At 37.5% G+C, this 19,756-nt stretch overlaps 1 protein-coding gene across 2 annotated transcripts in view; it reads left to right on the top strand.

Moving 5' to 3' along the window:
- The window catches only part of hip1rb (huntingtin interacting protein 1 related b), a 112,691-nt gene extending 98,531 nt beyond the window's left edge, over nt 1–14,160 (top strand). Inside the window, exons 29-32 of one of the 2 annotated variants that reach the window (XM_058774995.1) lie at nt 6,646–6,769; nt 6,897–6,958; nt 10,190–10,423; nt 11,764–14,160. In XM_058774995.1, the coding sequence (XP_058630978.1) occupies nt 6,646–6,769; nt 6,897–6,958; nt 10,190–10,423; nt 11,764–11,772 (429 nt within the window). In that variant the 3' untranslated portion in view covers nt 11,773–14,160. Of the gene's footprint in view, nt 1–6,645; nt 6,770–6,896; nt 6,959–10,189; nt 10,424–11,763 lie in introns of those variants that run through there. The other variant, XM_058774996.1, reaches the window with a different exon arrangement.
- Nucleotides 14,161–19,756: the final 5,596 nt, after the last annotated feature.

The following is a 19,756-nucleotide window of genomic DNA, read 5'->3' as shown; positions in this document are numbered from 1 at the left end:
AAAGTCTGCCTACACTGGACGCGACAAAGCAGCCGTAAAAAAAAACCATTTGAAATTTGTGTCAGCACGTCATAAACGGAACGCGACAACAGTTTTCTGTCGGAGATTTGTCGCGTCGCACAGCATCCAGTGTAGACAGCTTCACTTATTATAATGACTTCTATAGTATTTAGCCGCACCACTTGCGTCCGGTGTAGACACGGTGTAACATTGGTTTTGCTTTGTTTCACAGAACTAATCGTTGCATAGGCTACGTATGTGTGGGGCGGAACTATCAAAATAGCGGCGAGACCCTTTTGGGGTAGGGGCGTGTTTGTTTAGGTGATTTCAAATATCAACATTGGCTACCAGAAATCGCTTACCCCATCTTTAAGGTGAACAATTAATCCGTGCAAGGTAATCCTCTGAAAAAAAAAAAATAGTTTGTCCTGGTAATCTTTAATCAAAATCTGATCATCTGTTTCTGCTGTGGAATGGCATTTCTTCTCTGATGACGTCAGATTGATGGCTTGGGCGAACCACGCCCCTTCAGCCATTAGTTAGAGATGGGGAGGAGGAGTGCTAAAATAAAACCTCGCCCTCTATTCAATATTTCTTTTCAGCTGGAAATACATCACTACACTGAAATAATGTCAGCAGTAACTTCCGGTTCATGTGGACTTTAAAATGGGGTTCTATTATTTTTCCTCAACAGTTGTCCTCACAAAACGAAATTCATTTCAAACACAAATTTGATAAGAGTGGAAATTATTAGCAACACCAACATAACAGCAAAGCTGATGTTTTCTGTTAGTTTAAGCACAAACAAAGAAAAGTAAAACTAAAATTTAATGTGGCAATAATTAAGACAAAATTGAACATGGTGTGTGTTTATGGTGCATGCCAGCACGTGCTTGCCCCGTAAGCGCCCTCTGAGACGGTTCAAGGCAAGGCGTATTGCTAACAACTCTAGGCAGGTGATGTACCAGTGCAGTTGGGGGCCCGTCCAAACCCCCGACACTGCATGCCCATCGTATGTGGCCGCTCAGCCGGTGGTAGAGGCATCCGTGTAAACCACAGCATGCCTGGAGACCTGTTCCAGGGGCATTCCTGCATTCCTTCATGAGGTGAAGGTTTGGTGGCAGGCCGGTGTGACTTGGACCCAGTGAGTGCCACGTTGCCACGCCCACCTCGGGACTCGGCCATGGAGCCAGTGTTGAAGCGGTCTCATATGAAGCAGCCCCAGTGGCGTGACTGCCGCTGCAGCTGCCATATGCCCCAGGAGCCTCTGAAACTGTTTCAGTGGGACCGCCGTCCTGCTCTTGAACATATTCAGGCAGTAGTTGAGAATGCGGATGCCATGCTCTTTCAGGGGAACAAGGGCTGCCTCCGCAACTTTCGTGAAGACAAGGGGCGACAGGGACAGCCCGAAGGGCAGGACCTTGTACTGAAATGCTCGTCCTTCGAACGCAAACTGCAAGAATGGTCTGTGGCGCGGAAGGATTGAAACATGAAAGTACGCGTCCTTAAGGTCCATCGCTGCAAACCAATCTCAGGGACGGATACATCCGAAGATGCATTTCTGTATAAGCAACTTGAAGGGTAGCTTGTGAAGGGCCCGGTTTAAGACACGCAGGTCCAAGATTGGTTGAAATCCACCGCCCTTCTTGGGTACAATGAAGTAAGGGCTGTAAAACCCCGTCTTCATATCAAATTTAGGGACCGGCTCTATCGTATCCTTTGCCAGTAGGACTGAGCATTTGTGCTATCTCTGATGTGAAGTGGATGCCCTTGAACTTGGGGGGATGCCGGGCGAACTGAATCGCATAGCCGAGTCTGATGGTCCACAGGAGCCAGCAAGACGGGTTGGGTAGCGCTAGCCAGGCACCCAGATAACGTACAAGCGGGACAAGCGGAAACACAGACGTACCCACAGTAAGGGGCAGCAAGGTGGAACACAGGGACCCAGCTTGGGCAGCTCGTAGGTGGACCGAAGAGGGTTCTACATGTGCGGTGCAATGCTTACCTGGTTCCACGGTTGAGCAGAGGGTATGTGAGTAGGACCTTTGACGACGCTCTCGAACCGCCCTTTGCTGCCTGCTGGCGACAGAGTAGGATGAGTTGGTCGGTCCGCGACTCTCCGTGTCCACCTGGGACCCAGAAATAGAGAAAACTGCTCTAATGTCGAGATTTTTGGAAACAAAAGATCCTCCACCTCACCCTCCTCCAGGAGAGGTGTGTTCAACATCTCCCGAAGAGCAGTTCCCTCCCTCTCTTGGTCGCCCAACCCAGGGCCTCTTGCTATTCTGCTTACCGCCAGGTTTGAAGGGGACCTACGCCCAGCTCCACGGCGCTGCTTGGCTGGAGGCGGATGCAGCACAGGATTGGGGAGGACGCAGGGGGCCGCCCTCGGCGACGAGCAGGGGCGGTGCAGCCGGTGGGACGGGTGGAGGCAGCAGTTGCCTGCCGGGGCAGGACATGTCGGATCACCTCAGTCTGCTCCTTTGCAGCTGAGAACAGCTGGGCAAAGCTCTCGACTGCATCGCCGAAGAGGCTGGTCTGGGACACTGGGGACTTTAGGAACCAAACTTTGTCAGCGTCCCTCATGTCGACCAGACACAGCCAGATGGTGGCGCTCCTGGACATCGCATGACCCAGAGAACTCGCGGTGACCTTTGTCGCTTGGAGCGCGAGGTCAGTTGCGGTTCAGAGCTCTTTCAGAACTTCCAGATCGTGACCACCCTCATGCAGGTCCCTCAGTGCCTTAGTCTTTTTAGGGAAAAAAGCTATTTTAGTGTGCTGAAGTGCACAGGGGAGATGGCTGCCTGCAGCACAAACAGGGGGTAGTGCACTCGACACAGGAAACCACCACCGCTGACGCCCTGTACCGCCAACACCAAGAGCTCCAAAGAGTGCGCTGAACTCGTTCAGCCTCCTTCTCTCAGTAGTGTAGTCAGGAGCAAAACGATGTGATCGCTGGGCTCCGAAGCAAAAAGCTGAGTATGCGTTGCACCTGCTGCCTAATTATACACGCGCTGCGATCAGTCGCATGCCAATGTGCATTGGCTCGTTTAGTTTACACTCGAAGTGGATTGGTCTCTCTAAGTGAGATCCCAATTCGTCGGTCACTGACGTGACTCAAAGTGACTGACTGAAAGGGAACTGTAAAATAAGACGCGGCGCGTCTTGGACGGTGAGGGCGTCGAGGAGAGTTGAAGTCAGGTCAACTTTATGGTAATGAGCTATGACGCAGTTGGGCGGCAACCAATCGGAATGTAGAAGTCCTCCGCTTGAGAGGAGTCCAGAGAACGCAGTCCTGTAAACTTTGGTTCCGACTACATTAGTTCCTAAGCATTTTCACGCTAGAACGCTTGTTTTTCAGCGGGAATGCAATTCATTTGCTCAAAACAACACCGATTTGACCAATTGCATTTAGACTATCACTTAACCACGAACACAAAAAACACACCACACAAATGGCTTTTATAGGTTTATTTCTTTAGCAAACATGCAACTATAATAAAGTTATTTCCATCGATCAATTTCTTACTTTCACAATTAAAATATTTCATGAGGTTAATTTATACCCTACTTGTGGTCAGTCTGCACAAGATCAACATGCTTGTTTCCTTTTCGGCTCCTTTAAATACAAGACTAAACGTTCGATCGTCAGAGCGTCAACGGATCTTTCTACAGCGTCGTTGGCAGGGCGGCCAGAGCGAATTTTGATGCTCTCGCCGGCGGCGGTGTGAACGCACAGTTAGCCGTACTACTTGAATTCGTGATTGGTTGACTGCAAAATTTAAATAATAAATGTAACGAAAAAATAACATTATTAACCGGTTAATGGACATTTTAAATGTTCAATTCTGTTCATTCAGGTTTTCTCCCTTTCTTGTCTCTCTCTCTCTCTCTCTCTCTTTTAAATATATATGTATATTGTACACCCCAGTAGGGCTGTCGCAATAGCCGCAATATCGCAATACCGCACTACTGACAAGCATAACCGCAATGGAATGCGACAACTGCAGCAACCGCGATATTTGAGTGTTTTCTTTTTTCGTAAGGTTATGCCCTTCTCATTTCGTACATGTGTACTAAATATTTAAGTAAGTAATAATAAACATTTTTACCATGCTGATTTGGCTCCGTAGATTTGCACTTAACAAGCCTAAACAGACAGCGAATGAGAGAGAGATCGACTGCGCATGTGCGATTACGTGTGTCTATCCTTCAGTCCGAGCCATGTGTTTGTGAAAATAAGTTGTCATGTCCAAGGAAAGCGAAATCTCTGTATTAGCATTGACGCATTTCTGGACAGCTGAGCCTTTAAAAGTGGCCTTTAAAAATTATTCCAACAGTGTTTCATTACGTTTCTCTTTGAATGAATCAGCGTTTTTGAACGTGTAGTTGAATGAACGGTTTAAACACTCACTGAAAGACATTCCCTTGCCACCACCTTGTGGCGTAATAATGAAACTGCACTCACCAACAGCCCGTCTAGAAAGCACAGGTGAGATATCAACTGAAACTCTCACGTCCAGTCAGATTCGAGGATCAGCACTAACTGTTATACATATAGGCTAACAATAGCCTTACAATCTTATTGTCAGGTTTATGTGCTGTTATGTGTACTGTTATTTTGTCATTCTCTTCTGTTTACTTCACTTCCTGTTTCAATGCTGTTTAGTTTTGGTTTCCTTGATTTCTGAATATGACCTTGTTACATCGTAACACATACACACAAAAAGATATGTATTAAGGGTGTCAATGTTAACTCATTAAACGCAGGCGATTAATCAAACATTTTTAACACATTATTTTTTTACGCAAATTAATCGTTTGATAAGGTTTGACCCCAACTTCTTCCCGTCATCGCAGCGTGGAAGGTTATCTATCATTGTGTAATAAGGGTACAGTGAACCAGTGTTGCCAGGGTAGCGGCACAAGTGGGCTATTTTGAAAATACAGTCGCGGGAAAAATTACAGAGCCGTGGGTTGCGTTTTTTTTGGGCTACTTTTATAATGTACCAAGGTGTATATAGACAAATAAAAATTAAATAAATCCTTTTACTAATATGTATTAAACTTGGAATGTATACCTGGCAACTTAAGAACGGAGAGGCGGTTGTAACATCACAAACAACGTGAGTTTCAGCCAGAGCAAACATGTTAAGGCTTTTACACAGTAGAAATAAACTTGACAACAGCCAAATAGATTATATAAGATAATAAACACACGATTACGATAGGATATTTGGGTAACACTTTATTTAGTTGCTTATTAGCATGCATATTACTAAAATATTAGCCATTTATTAGTACTAATTAAGCACATATTAATGCCTTATTCTACATGACCTTATTCTACATCCATAATCCTACCCAATACCTAAACTTAACAACTACCTTACTATCTATTAATAAGCAGCAAATTAGGAATTTATTGAGGGATAAGTCATAGTTAATAGTGAATAAGTATTCCCTATTCTAAAGTGTTAAAGATATTAGTATGTGATTTTGAGATGAATGTCTACATCTGAAATGCTAATTTGTGCAGTGATATAAAAGGCTATGTAGCATATTTTAACAACAGTAAATGACCAAATTCCACATATGATTGCAAAAGGAAATGATTACAAATACTCGATGGTGGTGAACCATGGAACTTGATGGAGTTCTGAGTAAAAGTGTACTATTAATCTCATAAATTGTCTTATGAAGCATGATGCTAATATTAGCTCTAATGCACCTGCAGAACAGGTCCAATTCTTCTTTATAATGCATTTTGTCATAATACCTAATGTAAGGTCGCAAGAAAATGTTTTGTTGTATTTATTTAGAAATACTTTTGATAATATTTGGGTAAATAATGATAATGGCTGAATAAAAAACAAAAGAATAATGATAAAAGAATAATAATGATTATGTCTCATACCTGGCGGAAGTGTGAAAGGTTCTGTTTCCTTAAACTAGTTTGTCATGCATTTCTTTTTCAACACATTTACAGGTAAATCCTAGTATTTTAAATTTGTGATTAATCATGATTAATCACAGTCCATGACAGTCCATGACTGAGTCACATACACATACATGACTGTGATTTAACGAGATTACATTTTTAATCGATTGACAGCACTAATATATATATATATATATATATATATATATATATATATATATATATATATATGTGTGTGTGTGTGTGTGTGTGTGTGTGTGTGTGTGTGTGTGTGTGCGTGCGCGTTTGTGTGGCGATAATACCGCATATGGCGCTATTGAGCCGCTCAAAATTACTGCAAGGGAAATTCCTTCACTGCGAAAGCCCTACACCCCAATCACCACAAAAAAAAGAGCAAGTAAGTTTCGCTTCAGGGTTGGGCCAAAATAACTATAAAACTATATTCTTTTCCCAAAAAGAATTAATTGTCCTAACTAACTAAATTAATTAATTAATTAATTAAAAAAAAAAAAAATAGTAATAATAATAATACAGGGTCTGAAAAACATGCACACATACAACAGTGTCTCTTGACATAACTTTCTTCTGACTGCAGTAATTCATCTGTCATTTTTCCTCTTGTACATAGTACTAATGAAATGCTTTTTCCTTTTTCTTTTTTTTTTTTTCTCTTTTGCTTCATATCTTTGCCTTTCCATTTACAGGTGAAAGCTGACCGTGGCAGTAAGAAGCTCAGCGTTCTTCAGCAGGCCTCACGCCATGTTAATGAGATGGCTGCTAATGTGGTGGGATCCACCAAGACCGGGCAGGACCAGATCGAGGATAAGGGTCAGTGTGATGTTACAGGGGCTTTTGGGTCATGGTTCCTCATGCTTTTCTTCAATAAGAAATTTATAGTGATGCTATTTATTCACATTGCTTTGTTTTGTTTTTTTTCTCTCATTTCCATATTAAGACACTATGGACTTCTCTGGCATGTCTCTAATTAAGCTCAAAAAAGAAGAAATGGAATCACAGGTTTGTTTAGATTTTTTTCCCCCTGTGGTCACATCACATTCAATTTGGGTAACACTTTATAATAGCTGTACGCTATAAATCATTAGGTAAGCATTAGTAAATAGTCAGTTCATCCTTTATAAAGCATTGTCCCAACATTAATAGTCATTATTAAGCAGTTTATAAATTCAGTTATAAATGCCTTGTTCTTGATTTATAAGCATATCTATTACAAAGGAGATTTAAAGGCCCAGTTATCTTCCGAACAGAAAAAAATAAACACAACACAGAGGGATACAGAACTCAGAAATATTTATTTCAAGATGCAAAAAATAAATAAATAAGTGTACAACTGTACACTTGAATTTTTATTTTATTTTATTTTTTCTATGAAATTGCAGAGGTTTATTTTTCATTTTTTATCAAATGTACAGTTGTACAGTTTCATTTTTTGCATCTTGAAAAAATATTTCTGTGTTCTGTATCCCTCTGTGTTGTGTTTGTTTAACTTTTCTGTTTGGAAGATGGTAACACTATAGAACAAGGAACACTTGTTCACTATTAACTACGACTTTTCCCTCAATAAATTCCTAATTTGCTGCTTATTAATAGTTAGTAAGGTAGTTGTTAAATTTAGGTATTGGGTTGGATTAGGGATGTAGAATAAGGTCATGTAGAATAAGGCATTGATATGTGCTTAATTATTACTAATAAATGGCTAATATTCTAGTAATATGCATGCTAATAAGCAACTAGTTAAGAGACCCTAAAATAAAGTGTTACCTGAAAGATAAATGAGCCTTTAAATCCCCTTTGTAAATGCTTTACCAGGTATAAATAGTCCTCACTTTAGATGAGCTCATAAAAATAGATGGCTGGCACCTACTAAATGTTTTATAACATATTTAGATCTGTGCATTAGTGTGAATGCAGCCTTTTAAAGCTGCAACTAGGGCTGAAACGATTAGTCGACATTATCGACAACGTCGACGATAAAAAATTGTTTTTCTTGTCGAGTAGCCGTTTGATCTCACATGACCTAATGTAAGAGCCTGCAATACTGCGGTTTCGACCAGTGTGGCGCAAGAATGTAATTCATCCCTCCTGGATGCAATTCAAGAGAAGACGACACACCCGAACCGTTTGATGAATATGTAAATATATATTGCGCGTTTTCCTCTCAGTAACAAAATAAACACAACAAAAACTGACAGCAGTGTGAAAGCAGCAGTTAAAAATGCATCTGATTACAACGATGTGGATGTTTGCATGAGCTCTGCAGTTCAGTACTCAAGTAAAGTCCGTTCACATCATGTTTATTTATATAGTACTTTATGCAATAGATAGCTTTAAATCAAGCAGCTTTACGGTATTAAACATGAAAACCCAGAGTCAGTGTCACTTTCAGTTAGAATTACAACTTGATTTTCTGAAATAAAGCAGCTCTCCAGTGTGGAGCTAGCTAATGATAAAATGTTTTTATTAGTGGGGAAAAAATATTTAATTAAAGTGATAGTTTGTTTTACAGAAATCATTATCATAACCCTATACGGTAGGCTATTTTAAGACATTATGTTTTGAATAAAATAGTTTATCCAAAGCATCTCATCAATTACCTTTATTTTGATTCTTATCACTTACAAAAGGAGATGTTAGGCAGAATGATGTGTTACTTTTCCATGTAGCTAATTAAATGGTGAGATAGTGTCTCTGTCTGTCATCTCATTTTGTGTGCCAAATACATCTATTTGTATAATGAATTGGTAACACTTTAACAAATGATACCTTATTGTAATGTATTAATTAACATGAATGAACAATGAACAATACATTTATTAAATTCATGTATTAATCTTTGCTAATGTTGGTTAATAAAAATATAGTTATTCATTGTTTGTTCATGTTAGTTCACAGTGCATTTACCAATGTTAAAAAACACAACTTGTGATTTGTATAAATGCATTAGTAAATACTGAAATTAACATTAACCAAGATTAATAAATGCTGTAGAAGTATTGTTCATTCTTAGTTCATGTTAACTAATGTTAACCAATGAACCTTATTGTAAAGTGTTACCAATTAATTATATAATAATTGTAATTACATAATATGCTTTTCTAAAGCTGAATTGACCTTTATGTTAGAATATGTATAACTTAATATTTTAACTAATTGCAAAAGCTGAATAATCAAAGTCTACTGATTAATCAGTGAAATAATCGACGATTAGTCGATTAATCTGTCTAATAATCGTTAGATTAATCGATTATCAAAATAATCGTTTGTTGCAGCCCTAGCTGCAACTGTGTACGATGTCATCAGTAATAATCAAAACAAACAGCAATAATGCTGAGGAAAAAAGAAAAACCCATAACAATGATTGGCTTTAAACTTTTGTATACTTAAAACACTTTCAGATACTGAAAGTACTTTTTGTTTATCACTTGTCTTTTCCCCCCTTTATTACTTTATATTTTCTTGCATGTTTTGAGGCTATATTTAGTTGGTTAAATTCTTAACAGTTGTTCTTAACAGTTCATTTGTAATTATTTTAAAAAGTAGCCTGCTTATGTAATTTAATAAAAATGCACAAAATAAATTTGATATAAATTTAATATGAAAATGTAGCCCTGTGCCGTAATACTCAAAATTGAGGATAAGACGCATCGTGATATCGAATCAAATCGAATCGTTGACATAAGCGTAATCGAATCGTGAAACCAGTGACGATTGACACCCCTATTGCCCATCCACTTCTTAAAAATTTCAGATGATTGGCATCACAGAGTTTACCAGTATTTTTGTCAACATAATAAGCTTAATAGTATAACTGATTGTTGGCTTTAAGCCAACATATTTATAATGAATAACATTAAAGTCCTTTGTTATGGCCATATGAGCGATTTCCTTGATGTAATTCCGACTGAAGCATATAATACATGATTCCCTTATTTAGGAACGATTGAAAAGGGGCTAATATTTTTCATTAAGTAATACCACTGTTTATAATGAACATTTCCTCTGCTTTTAAGAATCACCAGCTGCCACTGCTTGAAAGTGCTGCAAAAGTACTTGAATTTTACTCTTAAATATTTGTATGAAACTTTATGAACTGTATGAAACTCTTACACCTCAGTAGTTTGGCACATTTGTGAATGCTATTGTTGAAGAAGTTCCTGAAACCAAGCAGTTCTGTGGGTAATCTTGATATAGTGCATATAATGTAACCTATGTTTTTATTTCCTCTCCCAGGTGAAGGTTCTAGAGCTTGAAACCATGTTGGATAATGAACGTCTGCGTTTGGGTGAACTCAGGAAGAAACACTATGAGATAGCAGGTGTCCCTCTAGAGCACTTTGCTCAGGACAACGGTCTGAGAGCCTCTCCACATGTGACTGCTGCCCCGTCTTCTCCCAAACCCTCTAAACCCACTCTAATGAAGAAACCAGCTCTTACACAAAAACCCAACATTCCACCCAAAAGCATGGTAACACTTTTTTTGTAAATGTTGCACTCTTTTCCATCTGTTTACAGTCACTTATTGACTTTGAGGTCTTTTCACATGTTACAGTGAGATGTCGCTGCTAACATGATTAGTATGTCTTTTATGGCTATACTATAAAATTCTATAAAAATTAATTATCTTTAATAGTCATTTTGCAACAAGCAAAGCCATGTATAGAATCATTACAGGCATTCTACTTTGTTTAATTTTCTATATACTTGTACATTTATGAAGGAGTTCCAGATTTGTTGGTCATTTATGTGCATTACACTTCCAATCACGGCCACATAGCTCACCATGTCAAAACAACTAAGACTTTTTTTTCTTTTTTTAAATTTCCAAAAATGTATTATCTGTGGAAAGTACGCTCTTCTTCTTGTTCTCTCACTCACACACACACAGAGACAGTTTTGCCATTTAGAAGCTTTATTGCTTCAAAAATATTAATTAGCCACTGCAACATATACCAATTAACAGCTTCTGTAGAGCTGATACTGCCCAACACTGATAGCCAGGGGAGACACAGGTAATACCACACATAACACACAAAACTTTGTTATTCCAAAATTTTTGTCTGACACACAAAACCAGTTAACAAGTCTTATCTTATAATCAGATAACAAAACTGTATTAGCTAAAAAAAAAAAACCTTATATCAGCCTGAGAGGTTTACACAGAGGTAGCCATGAAATAGTGTGAAGCAAGAGGCAAAAAATGTATTATGTTAGCTGTGTATTATTTTAGCTGTGAATGTTTCAGTGCTCAGACTTACTACTGTACTTCATTCCTACTTCACTTAGACTTCATCTGAACTTTGCCTGAACTGGATTCCATTCTGTACTTTGTCTGACCAGCACAAATTCAACAAGTATTATTATACCAAAGAAAAAAAAAACTATGGAAAATTACTGCTTCACAACATTGTCCTATGACAATAAAAACTGAAATGAAGCCATTCTCTTATCTTTACCTTGTGAACACAAATATTCCTTGAAACAACAGAAAAGTAAATGACATAAAAAGCACTACAAAAGAAAAATCATATAAAATATACAATGTTATTAAAATTACATGAATAAATTATTAAATAATAAATAAATAATAAAAGAAAGAAAGATACACAACACACATATATGGCCAACATGAATGCACACTCAATAAGTAATAAATATTTTCTATTTTTCTTTTCTTTTCTGTTATTGTGTATTTTTGGTCTGCCAAAAGACTTAAACAGTGGAAACTTGTGAAAAAACAAACAAACAAAAAAAACACATTTATATATATATTACTCTATACTAAAGTTTTCTGTTCTTTTCTTACAGTTGAGGTGAGCACATCTGGATGAAGATATTTGAAGACTCGCTGAATCTCAAATCCTCATGCATCCAAAACTTTTGTTAAATCTCCCTATTATCTTTCTTTTTTCCACTTTCTATGTCTGTACACGCAAATGTTTTTCCATATCTTCCATGTAAGACCTTTGCCTTTTTTCCATTTCAGAGTGCCTTAGAGGCTACAGATTATTTTTTATCTTAGATATAGAGCTATAGTACTGGGTGTTCATCATTTAAACAAATTCAAATAATTTAGTTTTTTTTAAATTGCAGATAGTTTGTTTTATTTACATTACACATAGTACGTTATAGGGCAGAATAATGAATAACATCTGGCTTCAAGGGATAATTCACCGAAAATTCTAACATAAACTTAAAAAAAAGTGCCTCTACCTAAATTTTTGCAAAACTCCAAAAATGTATCTATACATTAGTGATGCGCGGATGGAGGTTATATCCACGGGCGCTGCAGATAATCCACAGGTAGGGTAATAAAAAAAAATGCATTCTGATTATTTGCGGGTGGGTGGATAGGATAAATCATTAATGATGCATATATTAACTACATTTTTCTAACATATGAATGTGTTTTAAATATGCTACAGAAATTCAATAAACTGTAAATTAACGTATTAAAATTATTCAACACATTATTTAGTCAGGAGCAGTGAGGGATTTTCTCTGTCTTTTGTTATTTGATTAACATTAATGACAGATGGCACAGCTTTATTAGGCTGCTGTCACAAGACCTATTTCACGGATCCAATACTGATACAAATGCGTTTTCTTTTGCAACTGTTTACATTAACTTAAGACAAAACCAACAGTGCTTATGAGGATACTCGCCAGGATGACCATTTTGACATCTTTTTTTGTGTATTTGGCCACTTAAGCGCAACAAGCTTTGCTTGAAAATAATACATTTTTGTGACGATGCAACAATGACCGATTAGGCAATTGACAATTCTGTCAACTACCGAAACACGAGCTAAAGTCTTGTATCGCAGCGTGCAGCAGCTCTAGATGCACCGATGTGCAGAGAAGGTCAAAGAGAAAGGAACGCGGTACAGCTGAATCACTCACGCTGTTTTCATGAGACTAATTTGATCTGATGGTTTGTGTGGATTTGTTTACTCATCTAACCTACACGCTATATTGAATAAATGTTTTGCAGGAATTTCCCTCATATTAAAGTCGAAAGCTGCGGGAATGAGTAATCCGAAATTCAGGACCTGATTAAACATAATTCTATTATACAGAGATAGATAAAATAGATTTCCATGTCTTTTCCAAAACTTTCTGGGTTTATTTATTTTTCCAAAACTTTCCAGGCCTGGAAATTGCTGTTTTAAAAGTCCATGACTTTTCCAGGTTTTTCATGACTGTACAAACGATCGGGTGCAGTTATCTAAATCAGACAAAAATATAGGTGCAGGCGGGTGGATAATTTATTTGAAGCTGCGGATTCGGGTGATGTTTTAGCATCTGCACATCACTACTATACATACAGTTTGCTGTAGTTTCCAGCTGAAATGAACACTAGAGGCATTAAAACCAGTAATCAATAAAGTGGATCAATAAAATATCATATTCATGCAGTTCCTTGCACAACACTATGTTACTACCTCAAAACACTTTTACAAGTAGTAATATAGTTAACAATTATATTTAAGTGAACTATCCCTTTAAGGTAAGAGATAATGTTATTGTAATGGATTTTTTCCTGTGCATTCACAAACATTATTTTATGGGTAACACTTTACAATAAGGTTAATTCGTTAACAACATTAGTAATCATGAACTAAGAATGAACAATACCTCTACAGCATTTATTAATCTCAATGTTAATTTCAGCATTTAATAATGCATTATTAAAATCACAAGTTGTGTTTGTTAACATTAGTTAATGCACTGTGAACTAACATGAATAAACAATGAACAACTGTATTTTCATTAACTAACATTAACAAAGATTAATAAATAGTGTAATAAATGCATTGCTCATTGTTTGTTCATGTTAGTTAATACATTAACTAATGTTAACAAATGACACATTTTTGTAAAGTGTTACCATTTTATGTGTGATTCTTATAAAATATATTTAAAATGAACTCCATTTTATGATAAACAAAAGGGTATTACTATGTTGGAAAATATTTCTGCAATGTTGTGCATATCTACAAAGTACTGTATAAGCAGAATATTTAATTTGGATTTTTTCCTTTAAATTAGGGTCTTAAAAAAATTATTTTGCTTTTTTGGTCTATTTTAAAATGTGTCAGTGTCTTTACGCATCAGCATCTATATATTAATAACATATTTTAGTCATGTTTGACTCTCCCTTGTGATAAATATAAAATGAACAATAAATATTTTAAAGAAAAATATTTGAAATGGACTAAGTTAAATTAAATTACATTTGTGATCATTTATGTATCCTCCACTACCCTCCACTAATATTGGCACCCTTGGTAAATATGAGCAAAGGTGAAAATAAATCTGCTTCGTTTATTGTGGTGGTAAAGCCGGACCAGAATGTTTGAAAAAGTTTGAAAAGTTTTAAGTTTGATGGTGTTCAGTCTGAAATTGTTTGAAGTTTAAAGCGTTCCAAAGCTTAAATATGATAGATAGATAGACAGACAGACAGACAGACAGACAGACAGACAGATAGATAGATAGATAGATAGATAGGGGTGGTTACTAAAGTGTTGCTATGCGGTTGCTAGGGTACCTGAGGTGGTTGCTAGGGTTTTGATTTGCGGTTGCTAGGGCACTTGAGGTGGTTGCTAGGGTGGTTGCTATGGTACTTGGAGTTGTTGCTAAGTTGTTGCTATGTGGTTTGCTAAGGTGCTCTGGGTGGTTGCTAAGTACAATCAGATGACTGACTTTTAAGCCGACTCCGGTTCGAACATATAAGGCTGAACACTGCTACTGAGAGTTTCTGACATTTTCAGTGTGTGAGATTGTCCTGTTTTGCTGGCTCTTAATGCTCTGCCCCCTTCTGAAAAGGGGGCCGGGAGCATCAGCTCATTTGCATTTAAAGGGCCTAACACAAAAACGGTGTGTTTTGGCTCATACCTTAAAAGTGGCAATTGTAGCAAACTATAAAAAATTATCTGTCAGCTATTTTGAGCTAAATCTTCACATACACACTCTGGGGACATCAGAGACTTATTTTACATCTTATAAAAAGGGGCAAAATAGGTCACCTTTAAAATCCAAAGTTAGAATCTCAGTTAGGGGGTAGGGTTGTGACAGTAAGGAAATTTTCCCGCCGGGGGGAGGGTAGGGGGTTTCCCTCTTTGTCTTGCTTTCCTTCGCTTTTAAATAGGTTGTAAAAGTGGCATGCACATTTTACTTTCACTTTTGAATAAGCGGCAATTCAGCATCAGTTGCTGGAATGCAATTCAAGCAATAACAAAATACAACGTCAAACTCACTCAACCTATATATAAATCATAGATCTTTTATTAACAAAACAAATAAAAATGCACCATGCTATAGGTTATGCTTTATATAAAATAACAAATAACGTACACAAAGTTTAAATAGGTATACAACACTGAAAATAGTAAACACTGTGGAACCAAATAAATAAGAAATGTAAAATGTTTATTAGCAAAATGAATAAGAAAGCTTGGAGGCACAGCATACACATTGATGTCAAATCAAATAAATGACACGAAGTTTAAATAAGGTAAGAATCAGCAAACTAATTCCCACCCCTGTCCAGTTAGTGGTGAGTGCGCTCCAGTGTGACAACAGAGCGCGGGATCATCAGCCTCCAGAACAAAAATAAAACTGTCACAAGTCTTTTGCAATGTGTTTGATTACACACTGGCAAGTACCCACTAGTAGTAAAGCGAAAGAGATGATCAGTTCACATGCACTGCCGCTTCGCTTGATCTGAGGTGTCTAGACAGGGATCTATCACGCCACATAAAAGAGCACCAAAACGGTATTGGACAGAATTTGAAATCTGGACTTTGTTTCATATCAAAAGTAACAACGCACAAAGCTTAGCCTATTGTGATTTATAGGATGGGAGGTGCACTATACGGTTCATTCATCAACTGAAAACAGAAACGATTGGGATTTAAGAATCAATATTGGTTCATAAAAACGAGAAGCTATTAAAATCGAGAAATTTCTTTTTTTTTTACCCAGCCCTAGCATATTTTGTTGTTTTTAGTGGCCTCCGCTGTCACAAAAAATACAAGTAATAGTAATAATAGATTATGATGGAATTTTTACGACCCTGTCCGTCAAAATGACGCAACCTCAGGGTTAACCAAAAACTATTTAAACATCAAAATCATGATACCCTTCAATAATATAATAGAACATAGGCTACAATTAGGTTTATGCATTCCCCATGCATGAAGAAAATAAGGATGCATCCCAGGAGCTCTAAAAGAATGTTATAGAGTGATGAATGCAGCCAAGGAAAACATGAAGAAAAGAAAGTGGAAAATAAAACAGGTAAAAAAAATAAATAAATTATTTACATTTACATATTAAATTGTTGGTAAGCCGACAAGAAAAGTTATTTAGGAAAATTATTATTTTAGTTATTGCATTTAAGACTGCTATACCACGTGCAGCTCAAAAAAAAAAAATATAGCCGCTTTGGGAGACAGGCTACAAGCAAGTGTCGATCAAAAGAGCATATGATCAAATTACATCACTTTAGGGCACACTGCATGTATGCATGGCAACGCTCAGCTGCATAGTGACAGTTAACGGTTCGCCTGGTGATTTCCTCAGACACGGCCTTGAGTTTTAGCTTTCGTCGGCCGAAAAGGTATTTATACTTTTATATTTGTAGACATTAGCTACTGTAACCAATGTGTATCTCGTAATGCTTACATTTTATGAAAAGTTTACCTTTTTAAACGTTTGCTGAAGTTGTCCGTTGTCTAATGTTACATCTCCTTATGTGAACACCTTCGAAGCTAACATTAGCCTGTAAAGCTGAAATGATTAAACGTAAATAATATTGACAGATATTGAACTTAAATATTGAATTTCCATATGGTAAAAATACACACTGAGACGCCTATGAGCAAAAAGCCCATTTGGGACAGCCTATCCTCATATGTGCACTAAATTTCGGACCGCTTGGTCTAAATCCAAATTGACAACAACAACTTTACAAATCTTTTTTCAGTGGATAAATGGTAGTCCTAGACATATTAAATCAATCATAACACTACTGAATGTGTTCATTTTGTTATTTTAGGTTATAAGACAACGGGAATAATTGCCATCGGACTAACCCCACAGCTGACAACCAGACACACACACATACACGGAAAGAGTACTGCAACTTTACAATTGTTCAATTAAAATAAACGTATTTTGTTCCATACGTGTCTGTTGTCTTTGATTAGCCTAAAAGTAAAATAAAATGACATTCAGAGGACTTAAAGTGAAAGTCCCCTAAACGTCCCGAATAGCCGCTGCACGTCCTGTGAACGCCCTCGTGAATGTCCGGAGGACGTCTTCGTGGACGTCCGCTCCATAGATATATATATAAACACTAGATACCTCGTACGCGCTGTTGGCCAATGGAGGTCGACGTCCGCACACGGCGGCCATCTTGCCACAGGGTGCTCGCTCACTCGTAACATTGTGTTGTATGAAGCATGTACTTTTTAAATAACCATAACTTGCTCAATTATCTACCGATTTTCAAACGGTTTGATTTGTTATCAACGTCAGAGATGTAGTTATGACACTGCATACATATGAATAATTATAACAATAGACTTCCATATGAAAATATCCTTGCACCGAACCAGTTAGGTGCAATGAATATTACACACATAAAGTATAAGTTAAATAAATATATAGGCTAATAAAACTAAGTGTACAGAATGGCGACATGACTTATATACACACACACACACTTTTGTAACATGAATATTACTATTATAATAAAACTATTATAATTAAATTATTACGTTTTCTCTTTCTGCCGGATAACAAGCATCTCTGAACTGACCACATTTCAGCCCTCTAAGTTACTTGATATGACTTTAGAAACACAACTGAGCCCTAGTACCAGGTCTTGTAAAGCTGTGTGCAAAAGCAGATCAATACAGAATGAAAATGAGTACTTTAGACCATTATTTGCCAAGGAATGGTCATGCGTATTGTAAAATGCCCAATGGAAACTCCCCATATAGGACTTTTGGTTACCCAAAATGCATACTGACAATAAAAGGCTTACTGTTTGGCAACCTCTTCGTGTAGAATCATAATGAAATTAAATCAAAGGTAACACTCTGATGTTACTTGTACACTATTTGGATTGTATCTAAGGGGTTCTGATATATAAAATAGAATGAATACACAAAATATGGAATAATTGCACAAAAGTCTCTATTTGTAAACCATTATAAAAAGTGTAATTTAGTTGCAAAATATTTACAAATATACAAAAAAGAAATACTGTAGAGAGAACTACACTACTGTTAAAGTGGACAGTAACTTTGAAAACACACTGGCTAATGCCCTTTAAAAAGGACAGTTTTATTATGTTTCTGTCGCATGTTGTTGCTCTGCAATCTGAGGTTTGTAACTTTGGCGATATGGTGCAGCCTTAGCTTCAAAAACAGGGACACAATTAATTTTAAAAGCATATGGTGGTGGCTGTCTATCCCATACTGTGTCTCGCCAATGTGCTCCCCTAGCACAAACACATCCTCTAGACCGATCCTTTTTCGGACAATGTAAACGACCTCAAGCAGTTTGATGGGCTGTGATCGTTTGGTACTGCCTGATGCCTGCCGAATGACCCACTCTGCTGCCCTGACAACCTTCACGGTTCCCTCTGAAGGAATCACCAGACCTCCATTGTTTTTCAAAGCAAGCAGGTGGTAGCTCTGGTCCTTGATGGCAGATGAAGCATGTGTCACCAGGCTGGCACGGCAGACATCGCAGGACAGCTTCTTCAGAGCCCGTCGCACAACAAATCCTGAAATTTGAGTTAATATAGTAATATCATAACTTATAAATATAATCATTAATAAGCATGGGGAAATTAAGGGAAGACTTTTTGGACTATTATGAGATTGTTTCCCCCCAGATTTTGACTATTGGCACTTTCGGTTATAGGGAAAATTTACTTTCAGTTAGCCTTTACCTGAAATGTACACTAGAGCGTTGTCCACAAGACCATCGAAGCGGACAGGAAGGTAGCTGTGGTCATGTACAAGGGCAGGAATGTCTGCAAACGGGGACGGAAGATCTTCTTCTCCTGCTGCAGAGGACATTTCTACAGTTGACAGGCTTGTAGAGGTGGTGTCGATGACAGCTGGTAGGGACTCGGTGTCATCCTGCGCCGTCACATTGCCTCTGCATGGTTTAACAACCCCACACCGGGCCATCAGCTTCCTGAAGATGTACTTGAACTGGCTGGCATTAGGGTTGTTATTCCAGCCACCTTAAAAAAAATAAAAGATATGAGTATAGTACACAGATATTCAATACATGCTTTAAAATGTTTTATGCTTAAAATAAAAATAAATTAGAACTAGCCACCCCTGAATGATCTTTAAACATAAAATAAGTTTAATGGCATTATCATACAATTCAGACTGTATCAGTGATAAATTCTACAAATAGTCAAACACACATGCATTTTACTAAATACTCAAAATGGTTTGTGACACTTCCAGGTACTGTGTATGTCTTCAGAAAACACATTTTACCCAAATATATAATATAAATTATGAACCCTACCAGATGCTCTGATGGAGTTGAAGAGAAGCTCCAAGTGGTCCTGGCTGAACCTGTAGGTTAGGACATATTGCTGTCCTTCAAGCAGCACAGGAACCATCGACATCAAAGTGTCAATGTTTATGATAAAGCCCAGGACAGAGAGGAACCTTCAAAAGCAGATACTGTATTACTATGATGATCCTGCCAAAACAGGAATGCAAACTAATGGTATAGGGTGACTAGTAAAGCTGAC

The sequence above is a fragment of the Onychostoma macrolepis genome, chromosome 05, assembly GCF_012432095.1.
Source record: "Onychostoma macrolepis isolate SWU-2019 chromosome 05, ASM1243209v1, whole genome shotgun sequence".
Lineage (NCBI taxonomy): Eukaryota > Metazoa > Chordata > Actinopteri > Cypriniformes > Cyprinidae > Onychostoma > Onychostoma macrolepis.
The sequence above is the reverse complement of the archived record's forward strand: the minus strand, read 5'-3'. Positions and strand labels throughout refer to the sequence as shown.